This window comes from Quercus robur, chromosome 3 (genome assembly GCF_932294415.1).
Source record: "Quercus robur chromosome 3, dhQueRobu3.1, whole genome shotgun sequence".
Classification (NCBI taxonomy): domain Eukaryota; kingdom Viridiplantae; phylum Streptophyta; class Magnoliopsida; order Fagales; family Fagaceae; genus Quercus; species Quercus robur.
Window position 1 is genome coordinate 10,908,456 of NC_065536.1, and position 17,728 is coordinate 10,926,183.

Sequence of the window (17,728 nt, forward strand, 5' to 3'; positions counted from 1 at the left end):
TAGACATAGATTAGCATTTACTAGTTAAAAACTTGAAAATGTGTTGATTGATTCTAAATTCTATAATGCCCTCTAGGTGAGCAAAAAACCACTCATTATTCATTTCTTAATGAGAATTAGTAAGATAGAAAATTCCCTCTCAAACTCTAATACGTGGCATTCTAATGCCCATGGTTCCATGTCAACACCACATCTCATCTTGGTTTTCCTACTAAATCTTAAAAAAAAAAGAAAAAAGAAAAAAAGGAACTCTACATCATATTAAGGACTAATTATCAAAGAGAGCATAAAATAAGAAAATATAAATCATGTTATGAACTTATGATTGCTAGGTGGTGTTGAATTGACTAGCTTATTTTGTAAGTCTCACTAACAAACACTTCCAATAAATTGATGAAAATGTCATGTTTACTAGATTTTATACTAATATCTGCTTGACAAAAGTTAAGAGGAAGTATTTCTAGCCCTAATTTCTTTTCTTTGACAAGTTGTTAACCCATCAATTCTCATCCCCCTAATTTCAAGAAAAATTAGTGGTTATCACCCAAAATGATGATAACAACTAATTTTTCTTTAAGGGACGGCTCAAGTATAAAATTGGAGTCTAGTACTAAAGCTACAAATTTTTTAAATGCAGACTGATTCCTTCTGGCCATAAATAATCACGCTTTCTTTAGTCTCTTTATTCTCTCTAGGGCACCAAGGTGGTTGTCGCTATCCTTCTCTTTAGTAGCTGTGGCATCTTGTGCTTCTGCATCATTGTCGGCCTCATCTCTCTTACGAACCAAGCCTCCAAAAACAGCTGAAGGAACGTCTTTTTGGGCTATTTCAACCTTGTCATCATTATCTGAATCACTTTCTTCTGGTAGCTCAATGTCTTCATGATTTGCAGTAACTTTTATACCTCCTTCGGATTGTGATTCCACACCTGCACTGACAAGGCCAACTCTTCTGTTCTTATCTTTAGCAGCACCATTGTCAACCACAGGAGCTAACTGCCTTTCGAGAGCAGCCATTTCATCTTCAGCAACCCCAGCCTGTTTCAATTTGTCTCTTGCATCATCAAGGTTCAATCTCTGATCCTTTTGCATCAGATACTCCGGCAAGATAAAGTGTCTGCAAAAACGATCAAAGTGAGAATTAAAAATGATGAGTGTTTTTGTGTGTAAATTGAACATGTCCCTTGCCTCCCATCCTCTCTGTCCCCTTTCAACTTCCTCTTTAAACTAATAAGAATGTTTCAGTAAAAAGAAAAGAGGACTCTGGATGAATTAATTAAACCAAAGAAATGATGAGCTAAATCAGAAGATCTATCCATTTCCTAACACAATGCAGTAACTACCCCATTGAAAAGCTACTCCTAAGTCCACTGACATTAGTTATAGATTGTTGCTAGGAATTTCATCCAATTTATGACAAGTGGTAAGTGTGTCTCTAGAGAAAAATTCATTTTGTGGTATTGTTTGTGAATAGAAATATTAGTAAAACTAACACTATTTGAAGCCACTACTAGTGCAGGTAAAATGGGGTGGGGTGAAGGGAATTAACAATAATTGAATTAACTGGCAATAGCTTGCAGAAACACTTCTTTTAATTTGAAGCATTTCTCTGAAAGTGTCTTCATTTCCATGTTGAACCTCAAACTCATGCCACTTATTCCAGAAATCCACATCAGATCGTGGATCTGCAAATTGAGACGCAAATACATATATTGCACAAGCATGATCAATTTCTCCTAGACTCTTCTCAAGCTCAGCATACTTCAAGCACATGGTCTTCATCATCTTTAAAAACAAACAAGCTCAAATATTAGTTAGGTTCCACAATACCCTGCAACTACAATTGTTTTCTTTTCTTTCCTTTTCTCTTGAAGTGCGAACTTTAAAAGTGTTGGATGAAATCACCAGTATAGAATATTAGCATGGTTGTTAAAATTGGGATCATAAAATCTAAAATCCTTTTTCTTGATAGGTAGATAGTGGGGAAGACTGGAAGAGAGGGTTTGAACTTCGAACCACAGACATGGGGCACAACAAAGAATGCCATTATGATTGGGCTATCACTTGGAACCCCTACAAGCTAAAATCATTTATAAGATTCAAACCATCACAAAAATGGTATGTTTATAGGATCGTAAAATCAGGAGAATCAAGAATCATCAAGATTTTATGGACTAAAAATATGGGCCCAAAATAACCACACCAATGTTTAAATTGGTCCAAACTTAACTCTAAATGCCCAATAAACTTAAATAGACCCAAAGCAATAATATATAAGCCCAAAAACAATTGCCTGCTCTATCAATAACTACAAAACATGAAATATACAGTAACAAAAGGAACGAAACATTAAATGAGGAAGGGTTAGAATCACCTCTTCGTTTGACCTCCACTGACGGCTCTGCTGTGGCTCGCCTCATCAACTCTAATGCTCCTTTGAAATTTTGATGCCTCAATTCCATCTCTGCCCACTCACACCAAACACTAGCCAGATGATCCACAGCCTTGTAGTTGACTTGAACTGCTTTATCGAATATAACTCTGGCATTGACAAGATCACTGTGCTTCTCATAAAGCCTAGCAAAGTTAACCCACAATGTATGAGGTTTCCCCACAGCTTTCATAGGATCAATTGTCCTCACTGCCTCAGTGTAAGTCAAAATCTGCTTCTTGGGATCACCCTTCAATGCCACTGCTCCACATTATGAGGATCTGTCGTAACAACACACTATTAGCCAACTCCGGTCTCCTATTTCTAAGACAATCCCATCGAGCAATCCTCAAATCCACATCCTTATGATCATGTAACCAAAACCCATTAAGAATCTTCTTCTCAAGCTTAGCCATCGATAAATTCACATCTAACCGAACATCTTCATCCTCATCTTCATCATCCATTCTCTTCTCCTCAACACCGTTTTCTTTGCCACCCTCTCCCTCCTCCTCATCACTCGAACTCATACTCTCTATCTTAAATGTTAACATACTCTCTTCAACACTGAAGCTAATCTTTCCGATGCCTCTTGCCAAAGACTAGAATTAACTAAAAACTCAATGAATTCTTCAATATGAGAAGGGTCGTATTTCAAATACCTGCGATAAACCCTGAGCGAGGTTTCGATTGGGACGCCCTTCTGGCACTACGGTAATTTCCATCCAATAAAGGCATATTGTCGTAACTGCGTCTAAGAAATTGTAACTATCATTTTTCAATGGGGTGTATTTATTTTTAATTTAAAAAAATTCCAACACATAAATTTATTTCCATGATAATTATTCTTTATCACTTTATCAATAAGGTAAGATGCCAATTGGTTTTTTGGTGCAGCCGAAGTATAAATCTCATATCTCTTATTTGTTCACAACAAACCTTACAACTAATTGGAACCCAAACTATATAATTAGATGTAGGAACTACAATAGCTAAAATTCTAATTTGAAGAATCCGATGTGAATGCTCCTATCAAAACCCACGGAGTATAGGCCAAGCCCTAATGATCCTCCTTCCTCCCTCTAAGATTATGGGTCTGTTTGGGCTAGTTGTAAACATATAAAACAATTTATCTCATGCATTTTATTACATCATTGTTTTCAAACTAATCAACCACATGGATCAAACCCTATTTTTCAAGATACATATCTCAATCATTAAAAACTTAATGTGGCTTAATATTTTGATACAGTGTTATGATTTCTCCACTTAGGCTTACCATATTGTTTTGATCATTATGAGCATGTGTTTTACAATTAAGCATTTGTTCATCTAATAGTTCGAATTATGTTTCTACCCTTTAATGGTTAAAACTATCATTTTATCCTTAATTGGCGAACTGACTCCTTGTTGCAAATGAGGTGTATATAGGCTTAGGCTAGCTTTTGTTAGAAGAACTTATGTGAGAGGATTGAGATCAGGTGCAAGACTTAGGGTATTGCACTTGATGCAATTATTTTTAATACTTGAGATTGAAAGTTGTTTTCTGAAACTTTCAATCTCAACCATTGATTAAAAAAAAGTTAAGAAAAACTTTATGAAAGGTAAAAAGTAAAAGTTGAAAAAGTAAAAAATAAAAATAAAAATTTGTGAGACAAATGAGGTAAATTTCACTTGGTGCAATACCCTAAGTATTGTATCGGATCCTAATCCTATGGGGGAAACCTTGCTATCCTAGGATTAAGGAAGTAGCATGTCTAGCTACTGGCCAGAATTTATAAGAATATGGCATTCACCCAAAATGGTCCCCAATTCTTTTCCTAAAATATCATTAAATGTTAATGAAAAATATAAGAATTAAAGTAAATCACTCAATAAAAAAGCAATCTTGATGGTTTATGTTTAATCTAATAAATATTTAATTAAATCCTTTCCCCTAGATCTCTAAGAACTTTGTGTATGGGAAGATGTCAATTAAGTTATAAGGCCTTTGACTGCATATATTCTCCTAAATGTAATAAAAAGAACTAGCAAACTAGAAAGTCCAAACAAAATATTATCAGATGACGGTATTGCTTTCAAAATTGCAATATTTATCAAAAAATGAGCATTTTTTAACATGAAGGATACAATCTAGCATCACAAGCCCATTTAAATAGATTATCTACTCAAACAAGATTCAAGTCAATAAAGTTTTATATAAAATTTAACTCCCAAACTAGCATCACATGATTTGTTTTGTTGGAATGCCTCAATCCAAGTAGCTTTAAGACTTAAATACAAATATATAATTAGGTATACAACATCCTTGAATTACACAACTTTGGGGGGGAGGGGGGGGGTTGAATTGAAAAAAAAAAAAAACAAATAGCAAACCTTGCTCTTGCACTAACCTTGAGATTCCTTCAATTGAATCTGAAATTATAACAAATAAAAATGTGAAACATAACTTAATGAATGATGTGGATTATGATGGCTGTAAAAGAAAATGCATCTCTTAAAAATGTGTTGGCTCCTTGGAGATATATTTCTCATGCATATATGTATTTTTATCCAGAAAGAGGTTAAAAACTACTTACCCAATATGCTATTGAAGACAACTCTTTGGATTCGATATTGCCATGTTTAACTGGAATCTTAGTGCTTTTTAATATTTTGATGCCAATTAAACAAACATTTTGCAACATGAAAATCAAAATTATACTTTTTTAAGCAACATTGATATTCAAGCTTTACTATCTCCAATATTGGGTCGTCTTTATTCTTCTCCCCCATGCAAGCTCTTTACAACTCGTTAAAATACAAGTTGTAAAGAGCACATCATGCCCTCCTTTTAGCTTTTCTTCACAAATTGCAAAATTTTCTTCAAGGCAATTATAAATTGTTCCTTGATCGCTATCAAGTTCTGTGAAAGGAAGCGAGATTGGAAGTGAAGAGTGATGGAAAAAGGTAGAGGAAAGTTCATTGCCTTGCACTTCAACAAGAATACAGATAATTACATCCATTATCACCACCAAAAATTTTCTCATATTTTTCCTAGTCTTCAAATTTTCCCCTATAGAAATTTTCTATTTTAAATTTATGATTAGAATTATAACCATTTCTCAAACTCTAATGCCTTATGTTAGTTATATACAATTGAATTATTAGACACATTTGGAATAATGGTAATTTAATATATAACATGACTCACTGTTGAAATATTTTTGAACAAATAAATGTTATTATGTTAAGTGACTTCTTAAGCATTCTTAAGCTAAGTGACTTCCAGCTCAAATAATGCCTATTGGCTATAGTCATAAACTTCATAATAGTTATTATGTTAACACACGGTTTTTGACAAAAGTCAAGTAGGCTCATAAGAGTACAATTAGTTTCAAATGAACATGTGAGATGCAAAGGTAAAACGGTCATAATATATTAGATAAAACGCACCTTTTAGAGGAAAATATTGGCTTGAGAAGTGTGATAAGCAAGTGATACTTGAGTTTTTAGATTTCAATTCATCCTACTACTTATTAATGAAAAGACAACATATATGGTTAGAGTCATATGCATAATTTTCTACCCAAAACTTGCAATTGTAGAAAAGGGGAAAAAAAACTTATAAAAAATGGATTGCTGCAATTTATGATGAGACAATTAGCTTTAGGCCACTAGAATAAATAAACTTGGTTAAGTTAAAATATGTGACTTTGAATGAAAGTAAAGGCATTGATTTAATCTTTATGTAAGACAAAATGCAATATAGTACAATATTTTCCTAAACAAGGTCATCTCAAGTCTCAACTTGTAAGGCTGTCCACGTGAATATGAGCAGAGTAATCGCAACGTTTTTTATATTATGATAATTAAAATTGATCACTCAAACCAAAAATACTTGAAGTTCCACTTGTGAGAGATTGTGAAATTGGGTGAACTTTGAGTTTGGTTTGAGTCAAGATCCGGTACTTTCTCATGAACAACCCTTTTAACACCCACCAACCCTTTTAAGACCAAGCTGGTTGACTCCTGAACTTTCTTCCTAAACCCACCAATCTCCCTCTCTTTCTCATCAATCTTTTCCCTAAACCCACCAAGCTGGTGTGCCCTAAATTTCTATTCAAATTAAACACAGAACTTAAAACCCTAAATTCAAAAATTGAAAACAAAAAATATAAATATAATTACCTCTACCATTTTCCATCTCTTTCTCTTTGGCTCTCTGCATTTCGCTCTCTCTCTCTTTCTGTGTGAAACAACCAAAGATTTGAAATGTCAAGAGGTTGGAGACGAAAGGTTTGGAAGTGGAGGGTAAGGGCTAGCTTGAGATTGGAGAGATGGAGGGTGAGGCCTTGAGAGATGGAGGCTTGGAGGGTGAGGGCTGAGATCGGGCTTGATAGATGAAGGCTGATGTGCGATGGGAGAGGCTAGGGCTGAAAATGGTTTTAGCTTACTATTTATACAAAGCCTAAACCCGTGTTTTTAACCTGCGGCTATAGGCAAAATCTAAGGCCTTGTTTAAAAAACACGGCCACAGTTAAGGAAAAGAAAAAAAAAAAAAATACGGAGGTCCTTAGGCCGCGTTTTTTGCTCAAAAAAACGCAGCCTAAGAACCCGTCTATGGCCCCGTTTTCATAAAACGCGGCTTCCGTCTATCTTGGGCCGTGTTTTTAAAATGCGGCCACAGTTAAGGAAAAGAAAAAAAAAAAAAAAAAGTTTGCCAAAAAATAAAATACAGAGGTCCTTACTCCTTAGGCCGCGTTTTTTGCTCAAAAAAACGCGGCCTAAGAACCCGTCTATGGCCCCGCTTAAAAAACGCAGCCTAAGAACCCGTCTATGGCCCCGTTTTCATAAAACGCGGCTTCAGTCTATCTCGGGCCGCGTTTTTAAAATGCGGCCACAGTTAAGGAAAAAAAAAAAAAAAAAAAAGAAGTTTGCCAAAAAATAAAATACGGAGGTCCTTAGGCCGCGTTTTTTGCTCAAAAAAACGCGGCCTAAGAACCCGTCTATGGCTCCGCTTAAAAAACGCGGCCTAAGACCCCGTCTATGGCCCCGTTTTTATGAAACGCGGCTTCAGTCTATCTTGGGCCGCGTTTTTTATAGCCACGGCTTAAAAAACGCGGCCCAAGGCCCCCGCGTTTTGTAGTGTCCATGTGAATGGGTGAGATCGTGTTAAATATATCTTAAAATGCATAGTTCAACTATAGTCATTTGTCCCCTTAGATCAAGAGTTTTACATAGAGTAGCCACTTATTTTATTTAATTTGAAAAAAAAAAATGATAAAAGAAATGCCTCATTCCATTAATTGAATTGAATAATTACAACCGATCAAAAATAAAAAGAAAATTGCAAAGCTTCAATTCCTAGATACTGTTTAAAATTTACACGGATTTGACTTCCTAAAAAATTAAAATTATAAGGCCCAATCTAAGAACCATCATTAGAAATTAAGTTACAAAAAGAGAAAGGTGTTAGACACCCACCCACTCCAACCGATAAGTTTGTCTTTTAGATTACGGAGGTCATGGTCATGTCATGCAATCATTGTCCAAACATTTTAAAAACAAAAACAAAAGTTTAAATACGATAAAATATACTGAACGGTTAGAGTTAATTTTTTTTTTTATTTGAACATTTTATAAACACTAATTTTAATATATCATCACATCTCATATCATCCAATACAAACATGTAGTCATCATTAATGAACAAAGACTTAGATATAGTCTAGGGAAATTTTATAAACACTGCTTCAAGGTTCAGAATTCAGATCAACAAGACATGGACAACAACTCCTTAGCTCATACTAGTGGAACTCAAGGGTGAGAAGATAAGAATGCAAGATGGAACTAATGACTATTATTCACTGTGTTAATAAATGGCAGAATTTTTTTATTGGGACGGAAATTTCATATTTGAATAGATTATCGCAACTTGATGTATCTCTTACAGCAGCGGATCTCTATATTGGATCAACAGCCGGGGATAGTGAAGTTTGATGGGCTTTGATTACAAAGACTCAACAAAGATCGAGACGAAAAAATAAGGTGGTCGATGCACTTTTGAGGTTACACGGGAATTGGGCTGCAATTTCTAAGTTGAGATGAACACGGTTAGAAGAGATTCACAATGAAGCCCAAAATGAAAACAATCCAAGTGGTAGAAGTGCAATTCGAAAATCAAATCAAATTTGAGGAATGGAAATGAAAATGTTCAAACTTTTAAGCGAACCAAAATGAAAACAATCCTCCCTATAATAATCTGGTGTGTGTGGATAACCCTTGTTTGTTAAAAAAAATGAAAACAATCCAAGTGGTAGAAGTGTAATTTGAAAATAAAATCAAATTTGAGGAATAGAAATGAAAATGTTCAAACTTTTAAGCAAACCAAAAATTCTCCTGTAATAACATGGTGTTTACACACTTTTGTTAGTTTTTTTTTTTTTTTTTTTAAAATGAAAACAATCCAAGTAGTAGAAATGTAATTTCACCAAAAATTTGTTACCTGTACTTTAGACTATTTTGATTGACATGAATGTAGCATGGAGTTAGTCGAACCACATTAAATATTGTTGTCTCATGTGAATGTTCTATTTTATTGTTCTCGTGGATGCACTTCTGTTAACCACAAATCACAATAATTGATGTTAGAATTTCAGCATAACATTATTATATATTCTTAATACACTATTACAAATGATCAAGTGAACCTTTAGACATTTGTCATTTTTTTTTTTAATTGCCACATAATCTTATATGAAGCAAAACTTTTCCCATATTTTTAAGAAACAAGTACATGTGCTATTTATTTTATTTTATTTTATTGTTCTTGTGGATGCACTTTTGTTAACCCCAAATCACAGTAATTGACATTAGAATTTCCGTCCTTGCACAATATTATTATATTCTCTTAATACACTATTACATATGTGCTTTAAAAAAAAAAAAACAAAACAAAACAAAAACAAAAACAAAAACCAATGGATTTGGATGTGACCACGCAGGACCATGAAACTCAATGTGCCGACAGTACAGTTTAGATAAACCGAAAAAGGCCGCATTTTGCAAACTTAAGAGTTATAGAAATATTAGGATAAAATGGCGTCATTCCCCATCAAGTTGTTCACCCATCAATTCTCATCCCCCTCGTCTGGCCTCTTTTGTATCCTTCAATGATGTTATATCTCTAACAAATGGTGTCCTTCCCAAGCAAGGGGAGATTCTTTTACTATCTTGAAGTAATGGCCACCAAGGACAATTTGTTGTACGTATTGAATTACCAAAAAAAAAAAAAAAAAAAGTTCCTAAGTGTAATGACAATTTTTTTATGGCGTATTATATCTATGACTTGAATTCCATCTCTCCACTCCCACACTATTTACCTTAAAATAAATAAATAAATAACACGGATGTAATATGAAAAAAAAACAAGTAAACCAATATACATCCATTGTTTTTTGCGAATGTGTTTACTAGAAAATACTAGAAATAAGCATTAAGTATTATAATTTAAAATTTTTTTGTTACTACTATTTTATTATTCAAAAGCTGTCTTTATCTAGAATTTAAGTACCTTAATAATCTTGGCAGGCAATATATTGACTAGCTTTTTGTAAAGCCCACTTGACAAAAGTTTTGAACAATTCCACCTCTGATGGTTTTCCAAGGCAACATGTTGATTTAGGAAATGGTATATTTTATATCCTAGTAAACTACTCCGTACACCATATTATTACTTAAATCACCTTATCTATCAAAAATCCCATCTAGGACAGGTTTCCCCACACACACACAAAACACAAAATGTTGAGAAACATCATATATATATATATATATATATATAGGCTATTATTTTTTTTTTTTATAAGTATATATAAGCTATATTTATGAAAATCACAGTCTAGCAATAATAGAAAGAATGAGTCAAATTCTATCTCTATCCACAATTTTCAGTAATCTTGACAGATAATGTACGTTAAAGACCATATTAACTAACTTTTCTACAAGTCCACTTGACAAAATTTATTGTGAATGTAATGAAACCCCCGCTCAATTTTCATCCTCCCTCTTGGACTTATATCCATACCATCCAATGACAAGCTCTTTTCTATTTAGGAGATTCTTCCCTGTCCTCATCGGTGACCCTAAATGAGCTGAAATTTGTTAAGTATAGGAGATGGAAAATTGAGTTATGGGTACTTATATTGGTAATCAATATCCAAATTATTGATAGCATATAATTTCATGAGAAGCAGAGTTTTCTAGGGAAATTAGGCCTCTCATTTAAAGAGAGGACCTAATCAAAACAATTTGGTACTAATTTGCAGAATTGTTTCAGTTCCAATACAAAATCATAGAAACTCAAAAAATGTAAAACTTGATACGATATTAAGGTGCTTTAATGCCTGTGAGAGATAAAACGTCCATTTTTTTTACCACTATCTATAGCTAAATTGTAGTAAAAAGTTGCAGTACTAATAGCAAATTCTTCACAAGACCCTGACTTAGATGAATGACTAATTACTAATTAAATAAGCATTGTGGGGGCCGTTTTTGTTGTGGAGTAGGAAACTCTTGTACTCCCACTTCACTTTTTTACGTGCATCCCACATCGAAGAAATCTCCTTCCCCTCTCCGCCTTAATAACTGATAGTACTCATTTCTCTTCAGCTCACGCTTGTAAGGCAGAGGGGGGAAGGAGATTTCTTCGATGTGGGACGCACGTAAAAAAGTGAAGTGGGAGTACAAGAGTTTCCCACTCCACAACAAAAAGGGCCCCCACAAGCATACTTAGCAAAATGGATTGTTGATTTGTTTCACATGATTTATCGGCTAAAAACTCCACAACTGCACCAAAATGCTTGGGAGTGTAAATGCTCCCAAAGGAAAAACATGTGAACCCATGATAATCTTTGGATCTAATGCTCCAAATAATGGTATACTTGTATCCCTCCCTTCAGTGGGGTATAGGACCATCTTCCTTTTCACATATTGAAAATTGTGGTAGCAAAGATCCAGTTGTTTCTCTTTTCTATAGAATACTTCAAAGGTTCTCCATCTATTTTGTTGAGCCTTTTAGGTCCAAGCCCATATGGGCTCTGTAAGTGTTTATTTGGCCCATGTTCTTAAGCCTTTTTAGAGAGAGCACGTCGGAGAGAGCACAGCAGCAAAAACTTTTACCTTTCTCCTACCATGGCCATCAAAACCTATTGAAGCAAGTGTCTCAAAAGTGTTTGGGGTTTCTTTCAACTAGTTGTTTGGAATATTTCATTGTGGTGGATTTGGGTTTGTAAAGCTCCTAAAGACATAACCTTATATTTCTCCAAGTTTGTTGTGTAGAATCAAGTCATGCTATAAAAGTAAAAGAACATTGGAACTTCTTGTTTATAGTAGATTATTAGGAGCATGACCTGCAGATGTATGCTTAGTGCCGAACCACGTAATTCTTGAGTGTGCATTGTGTAGGCCTTCTAAGTGTTTGATAATTTGTCTTTTGGATTCCATTTTGCATATCTTGCTAGCTTAGGCTTAGTATTTGTTGTGTCTAACCTCCATTACCTTTGTGTTGGTAAATTCACACTTAGTTGACGATATTGGGAGAGACTTTGGTCTCACCATGAAGTGGGTAGTTTTTTCCAACAGTTAGGGTGAATGTGTCCAAGTCCTAATAAATTTCCACTATCAGCTGATCATGTCATGGACTACTTTAACTTTACATTTTTCTCAAATGGAGTCAAGAGTTAAAGATTTTTTTGCTTCCCCACACAATTCTGTATCTTTATTCTCCAATTTAAGACCTAGTGAGAGATTTTAGAACATCTTCTAGAAGTGCCTTGCAAAATCAAGAGGCACTGCCACCTCACGCATTTTAGTCGTTTCATACTCCTCCTAGACACTTGATGTTTACTGCAATAAACATCATAATGCAAGGAAGCCTCGAATTCAAAAGCAGATTGCCATATCCAATGAGCCTATTGGAAATATCGAAGATATCAAAATTGGTGAACTTTAAGATGCATCACAACTTGGGTCTGCCTAGTGGTATAATTCACGCATCATTAGTGATTTCACATAATTAAGACCACCAGTGAAACATTTAAGCCCATCCCAAAAGCATTTGGCACAGAAAGGAGAGGAAAAGATAACCTGGAAATCAGTTGGCATGCAAGTCAACTCATCCATATGCTGACTAATATGATCAAATTTCCTTGGTGAGAAAGTGTCCGGTACTGGATGACAGAACTTCATCTTTGATAAATGCATATGGCCCATCCCGTACAAGTTACAATCAATTTGACAAAAAGAAAAGCTTAGATCTTATAAAATGTAAATCAATAAAAAAATGAATTGAAGGTTGCATTTGCCATTAGCTTAAAAAGTCAGCTTTTTTTTACTATTAAGCTTATTTTTGTTATTTATGGGCCCCATTGCACTTTTTGGTACTATTTATAGGCCTCATGGTACTATTTCAGCTACCTTTTAACTTTATCTACAGTACTTTCAATAAAAAGTTTTCACTTTCAGCTAAATAAGTTGTTTCCAAACGGACTTGAAATATTAAAATATTGTACAATAATGAATCTCAATCGGGAGTCAGCCACAGCCCACAAGCATCACAATGGAACTCACCTAATACATGTCTAGTGAGGAACACAAAACCAAGATTCATTTGGGAACCACAATTTTATTTTTTATTGGACATCTCCCAAAAAAAAAAAAATCCTCAATGATTCAATCATAGGGATGCATTTACCCGAAACTGGAGAATAAAGGGAATATGCAATTCATGGGGCTGTAAACTTCTATCAAGAACAACACAAAAATTTTTACAAACAATACTTTTCTTAATCTAACTTGCAAAAGTCACAGCAAATACCAACCAATTGGTTGCAACTTTTGAAAGGAGGGCAGTGATTAATATACATCACTCTTAAAAGTCTACAACACAAACCTTAAGTGTACAACTATGCATTTTAAGTAAAGAATCTTTGTATTGTACAGAAGATGAAAATGCCATGAAAGAGCAGTGGCAAAGGAAAAAAGCTCCACTAAGTGAGCAAGAATCAATAAAGGGGTTGATGAAAAAAAAAAAAAGATTTCAAAAAACAACTGAGCATCAGTCAAAGGTTCAGGAAGTGTACCAAAAGAAGATTGGCAGCATGGGAGACAACATGTGGATAATAGCTATATCTTTGTCAAGGTGTTCAATAAACGTACTCTTAACTATTATATGAATATAAGAGAACTCTAAGAGAGATGGTATAATGTTTGGATACAGATCTATTTTCACAAAAAGCTCTTCAGATGAATGGTAAACATAAAATATCCTTGCTCAGACAAGGCTGCAACCACATTCATGATGTTGCTTTGAACCAGCATTACCTTTAAGCTGTAAGAGTTCAGACCAAAGCAAAAACATACAATTGATACCTACAGGATTGGCAATGAATTCCAGAAAGACCAATTACAAACAGCACAGAGGTTAGAACAAAACCTGTTGCAACCAAGCATGCCTTCAAAGCTTTCTCAAGAGCAAGAGATACAGCATGTGTATGCATCACCTATACAAATTAACAAGAAAAAGGATAAACTCAGAAATTTAAAATAGGAATCTTATCTAAAGCATAGATAAAGCAGAAAACCAGGTAACAAAAAGCACTGCACATTTTAACATTAGGACAGACAAACTTAATTTCACATTAGGATGGAAGAGGACATCACATGCAAAATGAAATTAAGAGATAAATAAAAAAAATATAGCACAAATTCACAATATCAACTATTAAAAAAAAAAAAAAATACACTTTATCCTGACTGATTAGGACCAGCTACATAAATCCAATTTTTATTCCATTGGCTAAATACAAAAAATGTTATCTACCATCCTAGTGTGGTTGAAGCGATATATCTGCCCCCAAGGCACATATAAATAGGGTAAAACCTCCAAAAAAATATGGGTAATTTAGTCAAGAATAATGATGTAGTAATAAAGAAAGAATGGAAGAGTAAATTTCAAACACTTTTCATATGCTTAACATACTACTATTTGCTATGCATGAATTATTGTGCTTTACATAACATGTGATCTCTGTTATTTCAAACTTTTTTTTTCTTGACAACGTAGGGACCCTTTCTAAAGAAGAACCCTTTGCACTCCCCTCTAGCACAATGCTGATTCACCACTAGAAAATGGAAAAGAATATAATTTTTTAGAAATATATTTTTCCAGTGTGCAATTGAAAAGAGAGAAAAATGAAAGATGGATTTGGAAAAGTAGGTGGGACTTAAATTTTGAGATTAAAGAAGAAAACGTGTGCCTTAATTTTCCGTCCATTTTCTCAACATAACCAAAAGGAGAAGAATATAACTTCATAAACTTTGTTATGCCTACTTCAACTACTGTATTCAAGGAACACTGACGAATCCAAGCTTTTGATATCATTCAATAAGATGCCAGAAAAACAGGAATGATTTTACCCCATGGACGTGCAAGCAAGTCTTCTGACCAGCCGGTGTAGAAACATATATTCTTATAACAGGAACCTCACTCACTTTCCCACCTTCAATAATTCAAGAATCCACTTAGAGAAGCAAATTAACACATTTTGTACATTTCTATGAATACCATTTTCCTAGCCCTATGTTTGGTTCCTTGGAAAAATGAATAACCACATTTTAACTTAAACAATTTTTCACCACAGCAAAGTGTGCAAGAGTCTTCAGGGGTTCTTAAATACTTTTTTTTAATTAAAAAAATTAAATAAAATTCTATTACCTAGTTATTATAAGCATTAGGAATTATTAAATTCTTCCCTACAATCTGTGCAGTTATAAATAGTTTAATATTACCCTCACCCAGTCCATACCATCTTTAACTTTTTCTCATAATTCTAAGTTCATATACTTTTTCTTTTTTAAATCTTTTTACTTCGACAATTTTAGAGTTATATACTAGAGAACCCAATTTTAATTTAACCCTAGACTAACCTAGAATTAGTATGCTTGCTCTGCAGGTAAGTGTGGGGACAACAAGTTTAAACCTTTTTTTTCCATAACATCTCTAACAATAAGTGTAAAATTCATCTTAAAAACAGAAGGGTAAAAATACAATTACACCACTAAAATTATAAAAATGAGCATTTGTAAAAAACACTACAAGGAGTTGTTATGGGTTCAAAATGAGCATTTGTAAAAAAACGCTATGAAGAGTTGCTAATGCAAAACAATGTCTTGAGTTTTAAAAACACAATGTTAACTCTTAAAATGACACTGTTTTGCATTTGTAACATTAGAAGTCGTTAACAGTTAACAATGGCCAGAACAGAAGAACTAAAATGATAAAATTTCAACTTGTTGATTGTATTTTTGCCCCCAAAAAAAAAAGAATATTCATAATATATATATATAGCAACTACGATGAAATCAAAATCAATATATCAGATTCTAAGAACCCAAAATTGTGAAATGAGTTTCACTTTCTTTTCAATTGAGAATTCCAGTCCTAATATCAAACAATAAAAAAAATTACAAAAAAGAAGAAGAAGAATTAAACGGCATCGTTGAGAGTGAAAGTAGAGTACCTTGGAAGGTACTATAAGAGATATGAAGGCCATGGATCGGCGGAGCCATGTAGTGGTCGATGGTGACGATCCTTACGCTGAAGGCATTTATATCTAACTCTGAATCTGCCATTGATTCTCTTTGAATTTACAGGAATGCCATGAGAACTTGCTTCCGGGAATGGAATAGAAGCCTAGAAGGAGGAAGGTTGGTTTTGAATTTGGGGGCTATCGAGGGAAAATGAAAATTCATTTCCATTTGTTAGGTCATAGGTGCAAGTTAGAGAGACAGGCAGTTATGATATTAACTTGAAAGCTTCTCTGGCAGTTATGTAGAGTTGTAACCCAGAGAATGTGAATAAAACAATTTTGTCCCCACTTCTTTTGTTAAATTCTCCATAGTCCACCTGTGGAGTGACCATCGTACCAAGGGTGTTAGTGTAATCTATCTTGTATAAAAAAAAAAAAAAAAAAATGTTAAAAACCCTTCTATATTTGAAAATGACAATTTAACCTCCTTTGATTGTTATTCTTTTTATATATATATATATATATATGGGATTATTATTCTTATTTTATTTCATTAAAAAAAAAAATTCTTATCATGTTATCCATGGAGAGAATTGCTATTTACCCAAATGGTTTGAACTGTATCACATGTTGTCCATGGAGGTTCAAACTTAAAACTTAACATATGCAAAGATTCTAACAATGGTCACGACCCTAGATTATCCCTTGTGGTTTACTTCCTTATTTGTAAAAGTGATTTAGTGAGGATAAACTGCTTAGCTCGTCAAGGGTGAAAAGCCCCTGGATTACCCAGTAATTGGTTTTGACGGGTGGAGTCAGTTACTTGTAGGAGTTTGATTAACAGTGAGGACACGTTTGATATACTGTAATGATTATTTTATAAGAATAGGAATAAGTATTACAAGGAATACATTAAATTGGAATATAATAAATATTACTATTCATTAGTTTGATGACCATTTAGAAATAGAATCCTGAATATGCATCCACAATTTAGTAGAGTATAAAAAGAAGAGGTAATTAAATCATTTTTAAGTTAAATTTCCTAAAATACACTTAATTTAGTGTGTTCAAAATAGAGCTAATAGTTAACAATAAGGAAAATTTATTTTCTTTTCTTTTGAAGATGTGGCAACTAATGACTTTTTAGGAATTTTTTTTAAAAAAAGTTATTACATAAGGTGAAGGAATAGATATTCAGTACTTTTGATAAGGAATAGTTATTTCTCATTTTGAAGAATAGCTATTCATAAGAAATAACTATTCATTGTAATAAAAATATAACCAAATTACCGAATAGTTATGCCATAGGAATATTTATTATATTATAGTGTTTATTACAGTCTACCAAACGTGCCCTGAGAATTGTTGTACAGTATGCTATGCGACATGCAACTAATTTGAGTGAAGTTCTCTTATGTCATAAAAAAAAAAAAGAAAAAAAAAAGTGATTTAGTGATTTGTATTATACTATGGTGATGGACATCAATGCAATATTAATAGAAGAGTGCATGCGTTATTTATTGTACACTTAAATATAATTGTATCAATCACTATAATTATTTCATTAAACTCAATAAAACTTGTATTATTACACACATAGATAAAATTATTACAATCACTATAAATCTAGAGCAAATGCCTCTACTTGTCTTCGTCTTCATAGATAAAATTTTCTGTCTCAGCACTTGCAAAGCAAAGTAGTATTAATTTCATTATTGTTATCC

General features: G+C 33.6%; 2 protein-coding genes across 2 annotated transcripts; both read right to left on the minus strand.

The window, feature by feature from the left end:
• Positions 1 to 287: 287 nt before the first annotated feature.
• Positions 288 to 2,960, minus strand: LOC126719228 (uncharacterized). Its single transcript, XM_050421807.1, is given in 6 exon segments — positions 288 to 1,226; positions 1,638 to 1,784; positions 2,023 to 2,072; positions 2,239 to 2,685; positions 2,688 to 2,711; positions 2,714 to 2,960. Coding segments are annotated over 6 exon segments (1,479 nt in total). The 3' UTR covers positions 288 to 662.
• A 10,738-nt stretch (positions 2,961 to 13,698) lies between these two features.
• Positions 13,699 to 16,286, minus strand: LOC126719229 (DNA polymerase zeta catalytic subunit-like). The gene is made up of 4 exons (XM_050421808.1): positions 15,993 to 16,286; positions 14,890 to 14,972; positions 13,843 to 13,973; positions 13,699 to 13,801 (listed from the first exon to the last, which is right to left on the minus strand). The coding sequence occupies exons 1-4, from the start codon at positions 16,102 to 16,104 to the stop codon at positions 13,699 to 13,701; spliced, it is 429 nt and encodes a 142-aa protein (XP_050277765.1). The 5' UTR covers positions 16,105 to 16,286.
• Between the last annotated feature and the right edge of the window lie 1,442 nt (positions 16,287 to 17,728).